The sequence below is a fragment of the Plenodomus lingam genome (assembly GCF_022343315.1).
Source record: "Plenodomus lingam strain CAN1 chromosome Unknown contig_12, whole genome shotgun sequence".
Taxonomy (NCBI): domain Eukaryota; kingdom Fungi; phylum Ascomycota; class Dothideomycetes; order Pleosporales; family Leptosphaeriaceae; genus Plenodomus; species Plenodomus lingam.
The window spans coordinates 565,686-583,555 of record NW_027093930.1 but is presented as its reverse complement, the minus strand read 5'-3'; the positions used below and the strand labels follow the sequence as shown (position 1 = coordinate 583,555).

The 17,870-nt window shown below is 43.6% G+C and overlaps 3 protein-coding genes across 3 annotated transcripts; 2 read left to right on the top strand and 1 right to left on the bottom strand.

Annotated features, from left to right (window-relative positions):
* Window positions 1-8,519: 8,519 nt before the first annotated feature.
* Window positions 8,520-10,952, top strand: IAQ61_001414 (uncharacterized protein; the record flags this gene model as incomplete). The annotated part of the gene is made up of 4 exons (XM_066095090.1): window positions 8,520-8,621; window positions 8,775-8,858; window positions 8,929-9,111; window positions 9,252-10,952. 4 exons carry the CDS (start codon window positions 8,520-8,522, stop codon window positions 10,950-10,952), a joined length of 2,070 nt encoding a protein of 689 aa, XP_065954938.1.
* Window positions 10,953-11,999: 1,047 nt separating this feature from the next.
* Window positions 12,000-14,422, bottom strand: IAQ61_001413 (uncharacterized protein; the record flags this gene model as incomplete). Its single annotated transcript, XM_003839665.1, has 4 exons — window positions 12,000-13,092; window positions 13,141-13,810; window positions 13,865-14,091; window positions 14,157-14,422. 4 exons carry the CDS (start codon window positions 14,420-14,422, stop codon window positions 12,000-12,002), a joined length of 2,256 nt encoding a protein of 751 aa, XP_003839713.1.
* An 849-nt stretch (window positions 14,423-15,271) lies between these two features.
* IAQ61_001412 (uncharacterized protein) lies at window positions 15,272-16,976 on the top strand. The gene is made up of 3 exons (XM_066095089.1): window positions 15,272-16,007; window positions 16,074-16,633; window positions 16,748-16,976. Exons 1-3 carry the CDS (start codon window positions 15,379-15,381, stop codon window positions 16,783-16,785), a joined length of 1,227 nt encoding a protein of 408 aa, XP_065954937.1. The 5' UTR covers window positions 15,272-15,378; the 3' UTR covers window positions 16,786-16,976.
* Window positions 16,977-17,870: the final 894 nt, after the last annotated feature.

Here is a 17,870-nt window from a genome sequence, read left to right as displayed (position 1 = left end):
ATCTAATAATCTTTGTCTATTTATAAGATACCCCCTTAAGTATAGAAAATAAGGGAAAGCCCTAATGCTAAATAAATCTCTCTATAGTCTAAAATAATTAGGACGTAAATAGTTTAGCCTTCTAAAGACTTACCTTATATCTACTAGGTACACGTAATTAATATTTAACCCTTATATATTTATAGGGCTAATTATAATTGCTATATATATTAATAATTTACTTCTCCTAGGGAATACTATAAATATCTAATACTTTAAAACTACTATCTTAGTAGAGTTTAAGTATAAAGACTTAGGCGTGGTACACTACCTCCTTAGTTTAGAAATATACTATAACTAAGAAAATAGCTCCTTATATGTGTTATAAAAGGCCTATATAAAAAGGATTCTCTATTAATTTAATATATTAGAATGCAACTCTTGTAAAACCCCCCTAGATACAAATTCTATAACCCTAAGGTAAGTAAAGGACACTCTAATTAATCTTAATATCTAGAAGGAGTACTAGAGATTAATTAGTAGCCTTAATTACCTAGTTATTAGTACAAGACAAGATCTTGCCTACCTAATTATAGCTCTTACTAAGTTTAATTCTAACCTATCTAAATTCTATTTTAAACTTGCATACTAAGTTCTTTAGTATATTAAGGGAAGCCTTAATATTAAGCTCTACTTTAAGCGTTCTAGAATAGGCAACACTAATTCATAGATTTAGCCTCCCTAGCTAAAGATACCTCCTATTAACCACGTTATAATATTCTATAATACTTCCTATAGTTATAACCTAGATAATGCTTGCTCTACTAGTAGTTATATCCTTTAGATAAGAGAATCTACTCTATTATAGAGTTCTAAGTAATAATCCTATATTACTAAATCTATATATAAAGTAGAATATATAGCTTATTCTTATACTACTTTATATCTATTAAATTTTGGATTACTAAGGTTAGGAATAATTTAGGAGATAGATTATTAGATTGTATCTACTACGATTAGACTTATATATATAGAGCTTTAGCTACCCTTACTAGAAGGTGAATAATTAGTAAACCTTCCTTACTAGAGCTCCTGCTTTTTATTAGGCACTTGGCAGTAAGCTAGCAGTTAATTAGATAGTGGGTTATATAGGGGTATTAATTAGGATTAATTAGATTAAGATGCTCTATAATCTGGTTAATATCCCTCCTATAACACACCCCCTAGGTATAGGTAGATCTTTTGTTATTATTATAGTTACACTTATAGTTAGTAGGTAGTGTAGCTAATTAGAGCGTTGTATATCTAAAGGGTTAAATTAGCTTACCCTTTAGATACTAACTAGCGCGCCTTCCTTATTTAGCCTACGCTTGCGCGTGTAGATATTATCTAGACAGAGCTCTATAACTTTATCTACCTAACTATAATCTTTACTATAGCTTAAGTTATAAGATTATATAACCCTAAAGATCTAAACTATACCTATATCCCTACTAACCTATATCTTAGTTAAAGTTAAAACCTACTACTTATACTTGCTCTACCTACGCTACCCTTATTACCTCCTGTATAGCTAAAGCTATAGTTACTAAAGCTACTACTACTAAAGAAGAGCGCGCTACTACTAAGCGTAAGGCTATTATAGAGTATATAATAGCTAAGCGTGTAGCTACTACTACTATAGCTAAGATTATAAAGCTAAGGAAAGGCGCTCCTGCTCTAGCTCCTACTACTCTAGCTTTAACTCTAGCTCCCGCTCCTCCCTAGACCCTACCCCCTATCCCTACTCCTACTCCTGCTCCCTCTCTAGCTCCTAAGGAGACCCTAAGATCCTCCTATTATAGAGAGCCTAGTATTTATTATACTAAAACTTATCTAAATTATCTATGCTTAGCGCTCTTTAATAAGTCTAATAGCAAGTGCTATAACTCTTCTAGTAGGGGGACTTAGTGCTAGTAGTACTCCTTTAGGTATAGCTATATCCCTATATATATAATCTATATAAGAATTTTTCCTTTATAATACTTAGTAAGATCTATACTAATAAACTAATAGCCCTAAGCTTGCCTAATATTCTATACTATCCTTCCTAGCAAGGAAGTAGGTAGGTAAGAGCTAAGACCTTCTTAAGGATAAGAAGTAGAGGGTCTTAGTGCTCCTTAAGGAGAGTAAGGCTAAATAGTAGGAGCTAGTAAAAGCTGCTGCTGCTGCTGCTAAGCTTGCGCGCAAGGCTACTACTATAGCTAAGGGTGCCTAGAGCTCCTTATTAGAAGATAAGGACTCTAGCTTCTCTAAGGTTCCCCCTATAGATCCTAGGATAGGGTAACCTAGGTAGCTCCCTATAGACTCTAAGGCACGCTTTACGCGTGTAATAGAGCTCCTTAGGGAAGCTACCTAGTTAATAATAGAGAGGTAGGCTATAGTTAGTTATTCTTATATTATATATTAATAGATCTTATATACTACCTTACTTTAATTAATATTATATAATCTATACTCTACTATTATATAACTTTAGGTGCTCCCTAAACCTTATAAATTATTATATAGTTAGGTTTTTAGTAAGCCTATTAGCTAGTATATTACTAGTAGGTAGGTAGGTAATATAGAAAGATCTCTTTTTATACTCTTATCTAAGCTATATATTTTAAATATCTATATAGCGCAGCTTAGTAGTAATCCTTTTATTATTGCCTACTACTAACCTAATAGTTTATTAATTATTATAATTAATTATCTAGGTAGTATCTAAAGTAAGGTGTATTTTAGTTAAAAAGCGTTTTAACGCTATTGCTTCTTTGCTTACTTGCTTAAGCGTAAGGAGCTCTACCTTAGTAGTTAAAGTAGTAATAGTTGCTTGTTAAGCTACCTTCTAAATAATAGGTCCTTTAAAGAGCGTAATTAGGTATTTATATAATAATTACTAAGTATTAATATTATTAGCAAATAACGTATTACTATATATTATAAGCTTATTAGAATCCCTATTCCTATATTAGATTAATTAGTATTAAGTTTAGTATAGATAGATAATTACTTAATTAACTGTATTAAAGTGTTATTTAGATAGGTTAGTAAGGTATTAGGAGAGCTAGGATGCTATATAGGTAATATTAGGGCGCACTATAATTAAGGTATAAAGGATTAATCTAACGCGCTCCTAATAGTCCTTAATCTCCTTTTTAGTAGCTTCTCTAGTGCTCTTTTTAATATCTTTACTTAATAGTAGTATAGTAGGGAATTTTCCTGTCTCTACTAGATTAAATTTATTTATAATCTTATTAATATATTTGTTATAAATAAGCGTTATTATCTATCTCTTTCTATCCTAGATTACTCTTACCCCTAGAAACTAGCTTACAGGTCCCTTCTCTTCTATAGTATATCTTTGCTTTAGAGCTTAGATAACTTTGTAAGCTTAGCTTGCGTAGTTTTAGTAATAGAGCGATAGGATATTATCTATATAGAATATTAACAAGATACTACAATCTCTATTAAAGAATAGGTATAGCTCCTCTTTAGAAGTAATAAGCTTATTTTCTTAGAGTGTAGTTAAGAGCTTGTTATACTATAATAATAGTAAGTCTTTTAATCTATATAGAGCTTGTTTAAGCTTAACGCACTTCCTAGGTATTTAATATCCTTTAGGTAGCTTATAGATAACTATAGGGTGTTAATCCCTTAAGGCGTTAAGGAAAGCTCTAACAACGTTATATTAATATATCTTAAGGTTAAACTTAGCTCTAATAGCTATTGTAGTCCTAAAGGTTTAAGCTACTAGGGTAGCTGCGTAGGTTAAATAAATTAAGTTAGTAAGCTATAGATCTCCTCTTACTACTATCCTTGCTTTACACTTAATTAGGTAACTATCCTAATTAAGCTTATATATAAACACCTATTTAAGTAGGAGTAGATACTCTCCTTTAGTTAGCCTATTAATCTCCTCCTAGGTACTAGCTTTTAGTAGAGTATTAATTTCTTTATATACTATATCTCTAAATTACTGTCCTATTTAGTAGTTATAGAGATCCTTCTATTATTTTAGCTCTTTTTATAGAGCGTCCTAGTGCGTATTTCTTTTAGGGTTTTTAGGGGGTTTGCTCCCTATTACTACTGCGATTATAGCGTAGATTATAGTGTTTAGTTTAGAATATACTAAAAGATTATATAAGGGATTTCTAATTAGATCTATATCTAATAGATCTATTACTATATATATCCCTATACTTATAGAGCCTCCTAGTAGTTTATTAGGGTCCTATCCCTAAGCTTGCTTACTAACATGCGTTAGTGTTAGTCCTTTAACTTGTGGTTTTCTACTTCTTCTAGGAGCTCTAGGTGCCGCTTGTAAGGGATCTGCAGGAGATACAGAATCTAGTCCTAAAGCAGGTAGGTAGGAGCTCTACTTACTACCCCTATAAGAGCTAGATAGGGTGCCCTTACCTATCTCTGTGCTCTTATAGAGTGACCTACTAATAGTACTCTCCCCTCTAGGTCTTTCCTAGGAGCTACCTATTATAGTATTAAAGTAAGTTAGATTACTACTATCTTAGGTAGTAAGACCCTAATCTATAACCTATATAGATCCTTTATCTCCTATACTAAAGTTTAGTTCTAGTATTAGTTTAGGAGTTTAGAGCCCTATTAACTTAGGGGACTTTATATAGATCCTTTATACTAAGCTAGCTATACTTAGTACCTACGCTAGAGGTGTCTGCTTAGGGGGTTATGAATTACTAGGCTAGCTAGCCTAATTATCTACCTCCTCTAGCTCTACCCTACCCCCTAGCTCCTGCGCTAGGTTTAGTCCTCCTTGCTTACTAGACTCCTTATATTGCTCTGCTATAATACAAAGCTAATTAAAGATATTAAGCTCTTTATATACTTCTCCTATATTATAGATCTTATCTTTGCTAATAATATTAACTATCTTTTAAGCCTCTAACTATTAAAGCTACTCTAGATCTTTCTCTTTATAGAAAAGATCCTTATTAAAGGTAATATTCCACGTTATAATAATCTAATTAAGCAAGGGGATCTATATCCTATATATATTAGATACTTTATATCCTACTAGATATCTAATATAACCCTAAGGGTTTACCTTAAAAACCCTCTTATAACGCCTAGCTACTTAATCTTAGTTAAGGGGGTAAGCTTAATAGCTATAGGCGTATATTCTGCTCTAATTAGGGCGGAGATTAGTAGTTGCCTCCCTTATCTACTCTAGTTGCCACTACCTAAAGTATCTAGTAAACTAACAATCTAGCACTTTGTTAGGTAATATTATATTATAAGTATAGGATAGGCTTATATTATAAAGCTAAGTCGCTGCTTTAATAATTTTAGGCTAGAGCTTTATTAGTAGGTTAGCACTAATCCTTATTTTAATTAATTTTGTTATAATCTCCTACCCTACTCTTTCTGCTCCTCTATTAGGTTTATAGGTATATATAGGTAAGCTCTTAATCTTAATACTATTATTAGCTACCTAGATCTAAAAGCAAGATTTACCACGCTAAGGGAGCGTTATAATATTATTATCTTGTATAATCTTAACTATACTAAGCTTATATTAGTTAAGTATTAAGCTCTTAAAATTTTTAAACACCTATATAATCTTATTAAGGTTTTTAGCTTATAGTAGATAGGTATAAAGCTTTCCTAAGTAGTCGCACTTTAATACTAAGATCTATTACTTGTAAGCTATACCTATTAGTATGTTAAATAGATCCTATAATACCTAGTAGTATAGACGTAGTAATCTTTCCCTTAGTTATCTTAATATAACCTGTTAGGTATATATAATAGCGTAGTGCTTGTATTTGCTCCTAGGAGTTCCTTTAATCCTAATATTTATTACTAACTTAACTAGAGCTTTAAGCGCCTTAGGTCCTAAATAGCCTAATTATTAGTGCTAAAGCTCCTTACTATTGTGTCTTAGGTAAGTTATCTAGGATTGCTAGGGTTATTTAGGCACTATGCTTTAGATTATTTAATAAGGGGTAGAGGGCTTATATTCTAGGAAAGTTAAGTTAAACTTGCGTAGTAACTTAGCTAATATAACGCTCTTTCCTAATAATCTAAACTATAAGGTAGTATTTAGCCTAAGGAACTAAACTCCTACTTTAAGTAATTAAGCTTCTAATATAATATTTATATAAAAACCTTCTACTAATACTATATTAGTAAGCACTAAATCTTCTGTTTTTAGACCTCTTGGTCTATTAAGAGTATTAGGGATTACTCTAGTCCCTCTACCTAAGATTAGAAAAGCTTAAGTTCCTGCTTTAACTATCTTATATTTAACTAATCTAAACAAGCTTTCTTCTAGGTAGCTTATATTATTAACTAGGTGCACTACACCCCTATTATTAAAGATAGTGCTCTTTAATAGAGCGTAAGCTTTAAAGTCTATAGTTAAATAGATCCTGTTTGTTTTCTCTGCTATTAATATAGGGTTAATTAGTGCCGCCTAGATACTACCTAGATAGGTAATCGCGCTTGCCTTACTACTATAATCTTGATTAATAGGATAGGACTTAATTAGAGCTTTTCTTAACTCTTTAAATTTTAGGTTCCTATTAATCTTTTTCTTAATCTCTAATTATTAAGTAGTAGTAAGCTTGTTACCTATATTAGTCTAAGCTTTAATAATATTTTTATATTTAGGAGGTTTCTATAGGTAAGATCTACTATATAGGTATAAAGACTCCTTCTTAGGTTAATTAGAAGGAGGAGCTCCTATTGTTGCAAACACTCTAGGACCTTTAGAGCTTAATCTTATATTATTTTCTTAGAGAAGTAATAAATAGATCTTAGTAACCTATAGGAGGTTATAAGTTAGCTCTCCTATTACTAACTTTTTAATAATCCTTTAAAATATATTTTAACCCTAATCTAGTAAGATCCTAGTAGATAGAGCTTTAAGATAATCCTATACTATAAGCTATCCTTTAATATTAGGTACGTTATATACCTTAGCTTGCGCATACAGGATTATCTACTCCTTCTACTAGTAATTAGCGTCTTAGCTACTTATCTTTACCTTAGCAAGATAAGCTTTATACTATAATCTTACTAGTATTATAGCGCTTAAGTTAGTTAGCGCTAGGTTATTATAGAGCACTTAGATAAGTGCTTAGAGGGTTACTCTTCCTTAATTAACAAGCTCTATATAGGCTAGGGTAAGGATCCCTTAATCTACTATATTATTAACCTATATAAAGAGGTTCTAGATTACTAATAACTTTAATACCTAATCTAATAAGCAGGCTTAGTACTAAGCTATTTAGAGCTTATACTACTTGCTTGTTATATTAGATAGCGTAATATCTATTAGTATATTAGGCTTAATAGGTTTATTCTTAAAGTAGTTTTTAGTATCTAGAGCCTTAGGGTCTACCTCTACCTAGATCCCTTTAGTTAGGGCATAGTATCTAAATTAAATATACTAGGTAGGCTAGTTAGTTAATCTAGTAAGTAGGATATCCCCCTTTAGGATTTAGTTGCTTATAGTAGAAGAGTAATAAGTAAGCTTTTACTTAAGAAATAGTATAAAGAGTAAAGCTTGCTAGCTTAGTATCTAAATTAAATAATATACTTAAATAGATAGGATAATCTTTAATAAGGTAAAGCGCAAACTAGGCTTATAACTATTAAATTTTAGATTACTAAGGTTAGGAATAATTTAGGAGATAGATTATTAGATTATATCTACTATAATCAGACTTATATATATAGAGCTTTAGCTACCCTTACTAGAAGGTAAATAATTAGTAAACCTTCCTTACTAGAGCTCCTGCTTTTTATTAGGCACTTAGTAGTAAGCTGGCAGTTAATTAGATAGTAGGTTATACAGGGGTATTAATCGGGATTAATTGGATCAAGATGCTCCGTGATCCGGTTAATATCCCTCCTGCAACAATATCTAATATAGATAAAAGGGACCTTATTAGAACTATTAAAACTCTATCTAATAATAAAGACGTTCCTATATTCCTATATCCTAAAGACTAATTTATAACTAGCTCTTGTATTAATTTAGGACTACTAAATTAACACTTATTTAAAATATATTATAGTTTACTTCTACTATATTTAAGAATACTATTTAAATAGTAATTTTAAGGTATAATATATACCCTTAGTATAGAATATAGTAGATATTTATATAAAATTACTTACCCTACCTGTATTTACTATTATAATTAGGCTTCTCTACATAGCCGTTTAAGGGGAGTGTTGCAAGGAAACAGCGATATTAGTAATAGGCAGGGACTATCTAATACTAGTAACGATAGAGGGTTTATTATTTACATCCTAATTAGGACTAGCGCTTATCGCGTGACGCGTCTATATAGTTATTTCACCCCTTTAGATTAGTTTTGAATTCATACTTCTACCACATTTCCATTCTCCATAACTATAGTGGGGACCTCTCCTCTGGGCAGTTAGTCATTGTTGATGAGGTCGAGGTCGAGGACATTTGGGGGGCCAGCAGCGGGCTACGGTACCGGTAGGTATCGTACAAAGGCAAAATGCGGTCCCTGCATCGGGTAAAAGTCGAGGGCAAGCCGCCCGCCCCTTGCGCCCTTGTCGTCTTCTTATTCGGGAGAGTCGATCCCGTCAGAAGGTTCTCGGTAAGAGTGCGGTGGTGTAGACACGAGAGTCAAGGCATGATAGCAAATCGGAACTCGCACCAGATGCTTATTAGCCACCATTAGCAGCCGTATGGTAAGAACATGGTCCTTGCAAGCTACCCAGAACATGCAGTCCTTAGCTAGCAAGCTAAGTACCTGTACCGGTGCGAATATGAATTATCCAAAAGAGATATCCGACAAATTTTCCGCCTCCTCTCACATCATCCCATCCCAGAGGTACTGTTCCTGTACTGCCCTCTAGGCTTCCCCTCTCGCCGTTGGCTTTGCTAATTCCCCAGCCACCTAGTCTGAGACCGTCTTCTCTTGCTCCCCCATCTGTTTCAGCATAGGCTGGGCCAACCAACGACAAAAGATGAGATTCTGGGCCTTGACATGCGTGCTTTCAGGCCTGATTGGTCAGGCTCAGGCTGTAACAAGATGTGACAGGCGCCAAACGGTTGCCGCCAACGACTCCAATGCTTACGATTTTGTAAGTTTTTGTTTTATACCCTTTCACCTAGCCAACGACGCCATTTCCAGTACCTACTGCAGCATGGGATCCCGGCCCCCCTGCTGATCGTTCGTATCGCAAGTGTCAAATACTAATCTATATGTATTGCATGCATCTAGATTGTGGTGGGTGGAGGAACTGCTGGCCTTGCCGTTGCTTCCCGCATCAGTGCCGGCCTGCCCAACCTCAGTGTTTTGGTCATCGAAGCTGGACCGGATGGCCGTCAAGACCCAGCCATTACGGTCCCAGGACGCAAAGGCTCAACTCTCGGCGGCAAATATGACTGGAACTTCACGACAGTCGCCCAACCGGCTGCAGACAACCGCGTCTTCGCCCAGAACCGTGGCAAGGTGCTGGGGGGCAGCTCCGCCCTCAACCTCATGACATGGGATCGTACTTCCGTGGCCGAACTGGATGCCTGGGAGGAGAAGCTGGGGAACAAGGGGTGGAACTGGCATAGCTTGTACAAGGCCATGCTGCAGGCTGAGACATTTCAGCCATCACCGCTGTACGGCAGCGAGGGTGTTGGCAAAACGGGCCCCATTGGCACCCTGATCAATCGCATCTTCCCCAGACATCAGACCACCTGGATCCCTACGCTGCAAAACCTCGGTCTGCCCGAGAACAGGCAGTCTCTCAACGGTCACCCAATTGGCGTCGCCACCCAGCCCAACAACGTGAATCCAGACTACACGCGCTCGTACGCCCCAGAGTACCTGGCCAAAATCGCAAAACCAAACCTCGCCCTCCGCCTCGAGACGCGTGTTGCCAAAGTGAACTTCCAGGGCACCGGAGCCACGGGCGTCACGCTTGAGGATGGCACCGTCATCACCGCCCGCCGCGAAGTCATCCTCTCCGCAGGAACCTTTCAGACCCCAGCCCTGCTCGAACTTTCGGGCATAGGCAATGCCACGCTGCTCGAGCAACTCTCGATCCCCGTGGTCAAGCCGCTGGCAGCCGTGGGCGAGAACCTCCAGGACCACCTCCGCATCCAATCCTCATACCAATTGAAGCCCGGATACCCATCCTACGACCTCCTCCGCAACACCACCCACGCCGCCCTCGAACTAGCCCTCTACACCGCCAAACAACCGTCTCTATACGACTACACCGCAAGCGGCTACGCCTACCTCTCCTGGCCCCTCGTCTCCAAATCCACAGCCCACAGCCTCCAATCGCTCGTCAAATCCGGGCCCCGCCTAAGCTCGCCCATCGACAAGCTAAAAGCAAGCTACCTCACCCACCCAGGCGTCCCCAACCTCGAAGTCATCTTCTCAGACGGCTACACAGGCCGCAAAGGCTACCCAGCCCCGACCTCCCCCCTCGCAGGCATAAACACCTTTTCCCTCATCGGCGTCCTCCAACACCCACTCTCCAGAGGCTCCGTCCACATCAACTCCCCAGCCCCCGCAGCCCCTCCCTCCATCAACCCAAACTACCTCTCCCACCCCTACGACCGCGCTGCTGTAACCCACATTGCCCGCTTCCTGCGCCACGTCGCTTCCACACACCCACTGCGCGGTGTCTGGGCCTCCGAGTACGAGCCCGGCAGCGCGGTGCAGACGGAGGCTGAGTGGGCGGCGTGGGCGCTGCAGAATGTGCTGAGTATCTATCATCCGGTAGGGACGTGTGCGATGATGCCGGAGGAGAAAGGGGGAGTGGTGGATTCGCGGTTGAAGGTGTATGGGACGAGTGGGTTGAGGGTGGTGGATGCGAGTGTGGTGCCGGTGTTGCCGAGTGCGCATTTGCAGACGCTGGTGTATGGGATTGCAGAGAGGGCGGCGGGGATGGTGGTGCGAGAGCATCGGGATAGGAGTTAGGGTTTATGTGTGTCTCTGGGGAAAGGGGGGGAGAGGGAAGATTATACCGACCAGATTGGAAGAAGGAAAGAAAGAAAGAAAGAAAGAAAGAAAGCAGGAATACACTCCATACAGAGGAGAAACAACCCCAATGTTTGTAATGAAGCGGCAATTTAGATTCACCATTCAACCCTTTTTAGAAGAAATTTAAACACATTTTCTACTTTACTATCCATCACACCTCTGCTCGATTCTTAAAACATACCATTCGATTACCTTTCCACATTTCCAACCTCTTTTAAAAAAATAACCGTCCGTTTATCTTTACTCACCCACCAACTCAGCCAGAAAGATAAACACCGTCATAAACAAATAAGAGTCATACCATCCCATCTCATCCCATACCATCTCATCCCATACCATCCAGACACCCACACAACCATCACACCCACAACACCCCACCTACACCGACAGATACGTACAAGCCATGCAACATGCAACGTACAACCCACCCAACCAACACAATCACAATCACAATCACAGTCAGAGAGAGATACATGATACCATATACAAGCCATATTCATGACTTTGAAAATCAAGCCTGATTTGACCAAATGCCCATCCCTAATACTTTCTGCCCAACTCTCCCTCCGTGGCCCAGGGAAAAACGCGTCGACTCCCCAACCGTCCCCTCCCTTCACACTCCCCACCACAAGAGCCCAGAACACTGACCTCGCAGACATGCTCTCTTTTCTCCTGCGTCCTATGCTCCCCACCCCCTTGAAAAATGATAATACTATACAAATGAGGATGACCACCATACAAACTTTTTCCTGCTCATCCATCCTTGCAACCTCCCCCCCTCAAATGTCGATTAAATCGCCCCAAACGCGTGGCTATATTTTCGCTTTTGGTGCCACCAGCAGGTACCGCTTCGTCAATGTACGCGTCGGCCTCGCTCGTGGAGAAAACTGTTCCGAAGAAAAAAAAAGTAAAAACACGTCAACGAAAATCTGACCCCCTTCATTCGCTGGAGTGAAAGAAAAACAGGAATAAAGGAAACACTTCTCAGCGATTTCCTAATAGTGGCTGGCTCTCTGCACCATCCTCTTTGCCACCCTTCTTCTTCTTACCTCGCTTCTTCCTCTTCTTCTTGCCACCTCCCCCCTTGTCGCCACCCACATTCGACGATTCGGCTTCGGAATGCTGCCAGTGGCACATGTCTTCTGCCCCATCCGCCCGGCCACCTGTCTGTTTGTCTTCTGAATCACTAGAACTGGTCGTCTCGAGGACAATCTTCTTGATGCCGTTCACGTCCACCACGTTCTCCGAGATACTACCACTGCGCGCGGTGTGACGTTTTGTAAGCGGACTGTGAGGCGGTGATTTGGCGGAGCGCAAGGAAGCGATGGTACTGACGGAGCGGGAGCGTTCACGAGAGTGCGAGGGTTGTGAGGAGGAGTGATGGTCAACATTGAGATGTGTGTCATCATTGTTGGCTTGCGAATCGCCTTTAGGAGATATGGGCTCGTCTTCTGCCTCTCTTAGCCCTGAACGACCAGACTTCCAGGACATGCGATCACTGTTGGGGGCCATGGTACCGTAGCCCACTGCTACACTATGTACACCATCGCTCGCCTCGCGGCCCGCGGATGAGAGAAGACCTTCTCCTACGCCACCTTGCGGTGCGTGTGAGTCGGGCGAAGATGCCGTTCCGGGAGCCGGCTGAGAATTCTCGGGTATCGTGTTGGGAATGTCGGGTGTTTGTCCACCTGGTTTGATCTTGACCGTGTTGATGCGGGTTGACTTGGGTCTATTGGCGGCATTGGAAGGCCCGAGATGGCGGAGGTGTTGCATGACTTCGGGGTCGTCGCTGCGCAGAGGTTCCATGGTGCCCTTGCTACCACTGCTACGACGACGTAACACAATGGCAGGTTTCAAAAGCGCATCCGACACCTCTGGCAAAGATGATTTGCGATTTACCGTCTTGCCATTCTGTTCCTCTGCGCCAATTTCTACCGTGACGAGCGCTGCATCCGACAGTTTTCGAACAGGGTCGGTAATGACCCTACCACGGGGAACGCGAGCGCGAGGGGCGGGTGCCATGCGGCGGATGGCCTTGTGGACATCGATGAAGACGTCGGACTCGTCAATGATTTCCCTAGTCAAGTCAGTAGCTGTTCATGTAGCGTGGCGCGATGCAACGTACTCTCCGATCAACTCCTCGATTACATCTTCCAAAGTCACAACACCGACAGCGCCACGGGCCTCGGCAGGAAACTCCGAGACAAGCACCATGTGCGACTTGCCCTCCTGGAAGAAGTTGAGAATGTCCAGACAGCTGGTCTCGGGACGGGTTTCGGGGAGAGTAGCCAGCGCAAAGTCGCGCACATGCAGGGCGTCCTCTGGGTCGTAGGTGATGAGCATCTTGACGAGCAGCATACCGACAAAGTTGTTTTTATTCTCAGGCGTGTGGATAGGGATGCGCGAGTAACCAGCCGAAAGAATATTATCCATCATCTTCTCGTCCAAGACGGTATCCGAGGACATGGTGAAGACGTCCTTCATGGGCGTCATGATGTTTCCCACTGCTTTGGCCTTGAGGTCCAGCACGGCGGTGATGATGGTGACTTCATCCTCGTTGAGGCGCTCGTGTTCGAGGCCAAGCGACTGGTGGAGGTTGACGAGGGTCTTGAGGCCAGACTTTTTGTAGACGGTGCCGTGGTCTTCGCCGAGAAGGTAGTCGAGGAGCTTGGCCGTGGGCCAGGCGGCAATGCCCATGATGTACATGAGAGCGAGGACAATGGGGGCCATGAAGGCGCCAATGGGCAGACCGTAGCGAACGCATATGGATTGGGGGACGACCTCGCCGAAGATGACTGTTCATGAGGGGTTAGCCATGGCCCTGTCACAGCAGACTGGCGGGTGCCTACCAATGAGTACCGTGGAACTAACAACGGCAGGCCAACCACCACCGAGGGACCTGTCGAGCACAATGGGGAGCGTTTCGTTGGTGATGACGTTGCTCAGGAGGAGTGTGACGAGGACCCAATGTTTGCCTCGCTGCAGCAGCTTGAGCACCTTTTTGGCATTTCTGCGCTCGTGAACGTCGCCCGAATGCGCGAGCACCTGGAGGTAGATCTCATCCTGGCCCATCAATCTAGGTAAGACCAGTTAGCCAACTGTTTGCGACACCACGTGGAGAGGGTGTCCATTAGGGCGTACGCAATGGTGAGACCAGCAAAGACACCCCCGCCCAGGACCAGCAGAATAGCAACACCCAGGTACAGCCAAAGACTCGCATCATCGGCCGACTTGGGCACGTCGTGGTCGGCAAGGGCCGTCATCATACCGCCCAAGGGCAGGGCCTTGACCATAGGCGCGCAGGCGTGAAAGAGGGCAAGGATGACGATGCGGGCAGCAGGGTGCGACGAGAAGCCATTGCGCATGGAGGAGCGAGGGGAAGAGCTCATGGCAGCGACTGCAGCCATGGGCAGAAATGGATGCGAACACGACGGCGAAGCAGGAGATTGACGAGAGAATTCTCTGCGTAGAGCCACAGGTGGGCGGGCAAGCAAGCGAGCGAGCGAGCTAGGTTCCCTTGTGGCGACCAGACTTTGTTATGTAGAGTACTGGCAATGGAGGGTTGGTGGTGGTGGAGGTGGTGTTTTGTGGTTTGCCAGGCAATCAAGGTAGGTGCTACCGGTACGGCAGGAGCGAGCGGGCTGGAGGACCGTGCATGTGATTGGGGGGCCTGGTCTCCTATAGTCTGGATCTGGTTTACAGTGTGTGCACTGAGTCCTCACTCACACACACACACACACACACACACAAGACGAGCAAAACTTCTTCTTGATCGACATGCAGGCCCTATTGTACCAAGTATCTAGGCGCTGCATGCTAAGCAGCCGTGTAACTTGGATTACATGGGGGGTCATGTGCTCCGTCTCTGCTCATACGGCTGCGGGGGTTTTGTGCCATTTCTCTCTCATCTGTCTCGAGCGAGTCTCCCTGCCCACTAGTATGTGCCCTGGAGTAAAATACTCTACAACTGTCGCGATGCAGCGAACAACCTGGGTTAGTTCCCGCGCAGAACTGCTGAAACGCCATTCGGGCAAACAGACGAACGCCTGCTTAGCCTCACAACGTCATTGTGCGTTGCCGCGGGGGTCTTCCCGCTCCAACGAAACAACGACTGAGCCACAGACACTAGCCACGTACAGGAGGTGCACCAGCCACATCACGTGCAGCTCTCCCCCACAAGTCTTGGCAGCTTCCCCGGCTCGAGCTTCCCCTGCTCCCCCCCCCCCCAAAGCTGGAGAGCCGCAAGTAGCCGTCACAAACAACCGTCGCCTAACAACTTCCAAACCCTCCACCCGCCCGTCTCTCTTGTCATGGCGACAATTCTGCTGGCCTTTTGCAGACACGCTGCTACCACCTCACTGACATGATCATGGCCTCGAAGGCTCCCTCAATACCCCGCGCTTTCTCGCGCTTTCTCCTCCGCCCACAATCTTCTTCCTCCCTGCATCCCCATGGCAAACATGGCGCCATCTCCAGACCCTATTCTGCCGCCGCACCAGGAGCACGTCTAAATGGATCCGTAGACTACGCCACAACCCCCCTCCTCCATCACACTGCAAAATCTTCCCTCGCAAATCCAGAGTTCTCCCAAGAGATACAAAAAGGCCAGACCAAGCGCATCAACCTCTACACAGCCGTCAACGAAGCCCTCCGTCATGCCCTCCAGGAAGACGAGCGCGTCATGGTCTTTGGCGAGGACGTACAGTTTGGCGGAGTCTTTCGATGCACCATGAACCTCTCGGCCGACTTTGGTACCGAACGTGTCTTCAACACACCACTCAGTGAGCAAGGCCTCATCGGCTTCGCAGTCGGTGCAGCAGCAGAAGGCATGAAACCCATTGCCGAGATTCAATTCGCCGACTACGTCTTCCCTGCCTTTGACCAAATACACAATGAAGTCGCAAAGTACCGATACCGTTCTGGAAGCACAGGTGTGAACGTCGGAGGTCTAGTTATCCGCATGCCATCGGGCAGTGTCGGACACGGCGCGCTGTAAACCCCCCTTTTCCTTCTCCACACCATGAACACTTCTTCACACATACTAACCTACCCCCACAGCTACCACACCCAATCCCCCGAAGCCCTCTTCACCCACACCCCCGGTCTCCGCGTCGTCATCCCCCGCTCCCCCATCCAAGCCAAAGGCCTCCTCCTCTCCGCCATCGCCTCCCCAGACCCCACCATCTTCATGGAGCCCAAAATCCTCTACCGCGCCGCCGTCGAACAAGTCCCAATAAGCCCCTACACCCTCCCCCTTGACACCGCCGAAATCCTCAAACCCGGCTCCGACCTCACCATCATCTCCTACGGCACCCCGCTCTACACCTGCAGCGCCGCCATTGCCGCCGCGGAAACTGACCTCGGTTGCCGCATCGAGCTTATCGATCTCAGAACCGTTTACCCTTGGGACCGCGACACGGTGCTTACCAGTGTCAAGAAGACGGGTCGCGCGATCGTTGTGCATGAGAGTATGATGAATGCGGGTGTGGGTGCCGAGGTCGCGGCTACTATTCAGGAACGCGCGTTTACCCGGCTCGAGGCCCCGGTCAAGAGGGTGACGGGGTGGGAAACACATACCGGGTTGATTTACGAACAGTTTATTATTCCGGATGTTGCTCGTAAGTTGGTAACCTTCTTTTCTCTTCTTTTGTTTTGCAGATTTTTTTTAAAAAAATTGTAATCGGTCTCTCTAGAGGAGGTGGTAGATTGCTGATTTCACATGCACATTTTAGGAGTCTATGACGCGATTAAACAGACTTTGGAGTATTAGCAGACTTGCTTTTCTTCTTCAAATGTTAAATGAAATATACAAATGAAATATACAGATAATAAGACTTGATCTTCCTCTGCCTATATTTCTTCTTTCTTCTATTTTTATTGAACAGTGAAGCCCAATCCAGCAATCCAGCAATCCATGAACATCTTGATTCCTACACTACTCCTACAATGTCTACTCCTTTCCCATGTCCACAACCTCGCAAACTTTAGATCTATTTTGTAAGTTCGCCGTATGAGAAGGTGAGTGTGGAGTGTGTTTTTAAGGGTATTCGGAGTTTGAGGGGTGGAGGGATTGGTTGGTTTGAGCGGGGCTGGAGGGATGGATGGTGTTGGGATTTGTTTGGGTGGAGTATACCTGGTTGCTGTGGGGTTATGGGTATTGCTATAGGTATGGGTATGGTTATTACTACAACTAGAGCTTTAAATATAACCACAACTACAACTACAACTACAAATATAACTAAAACTACAAATATAACTATAACCACAACCACAACCATGACCATGACCACATCCGACACCCTCTCAAATCACAATCACACACCCCACACCCAAAACCAACCCAAAACTCCTCTTAAACTTTACCTAACCCCCGACCATTCAACCCCCCGACCCTTTAACTCCAAGTCCATGTCACACCACCCGCATCATCCCCACCCGCACCCCATGCTTCGGAGACTTCCCGGCTCGGCCCTTTACATGGACCCGTATCCCCGAGCTTGTACATATATACAACATGCAGATATACATAGGCACATGCCTACACATTCCCCAGCCCAGCCCCGAACGCCGCCGAGATGCGCCACGTGGGCTGCCGGATCGAGTGGGATGGGATTTTTGAGGCGAGGAGGGATGGGAATTGGGGTTGTGATGTTTGGGTTTTACAGATGTGGATACGGGTGAATGGGGGCCGGATATATGTTTACCCTGGCGAGTAGGGGACTGTGGGGTTGTGAGGGTGGTGGTGGTGGTGGTGGTGGTGGTGGTGTGTGAGTTTGATGCGAGATGAGAGGTACCGGTACCGTAAGCTGGACAAAGCGGGTGAGCGGCCAACTACGAAACCCCTGGCGTAGATAT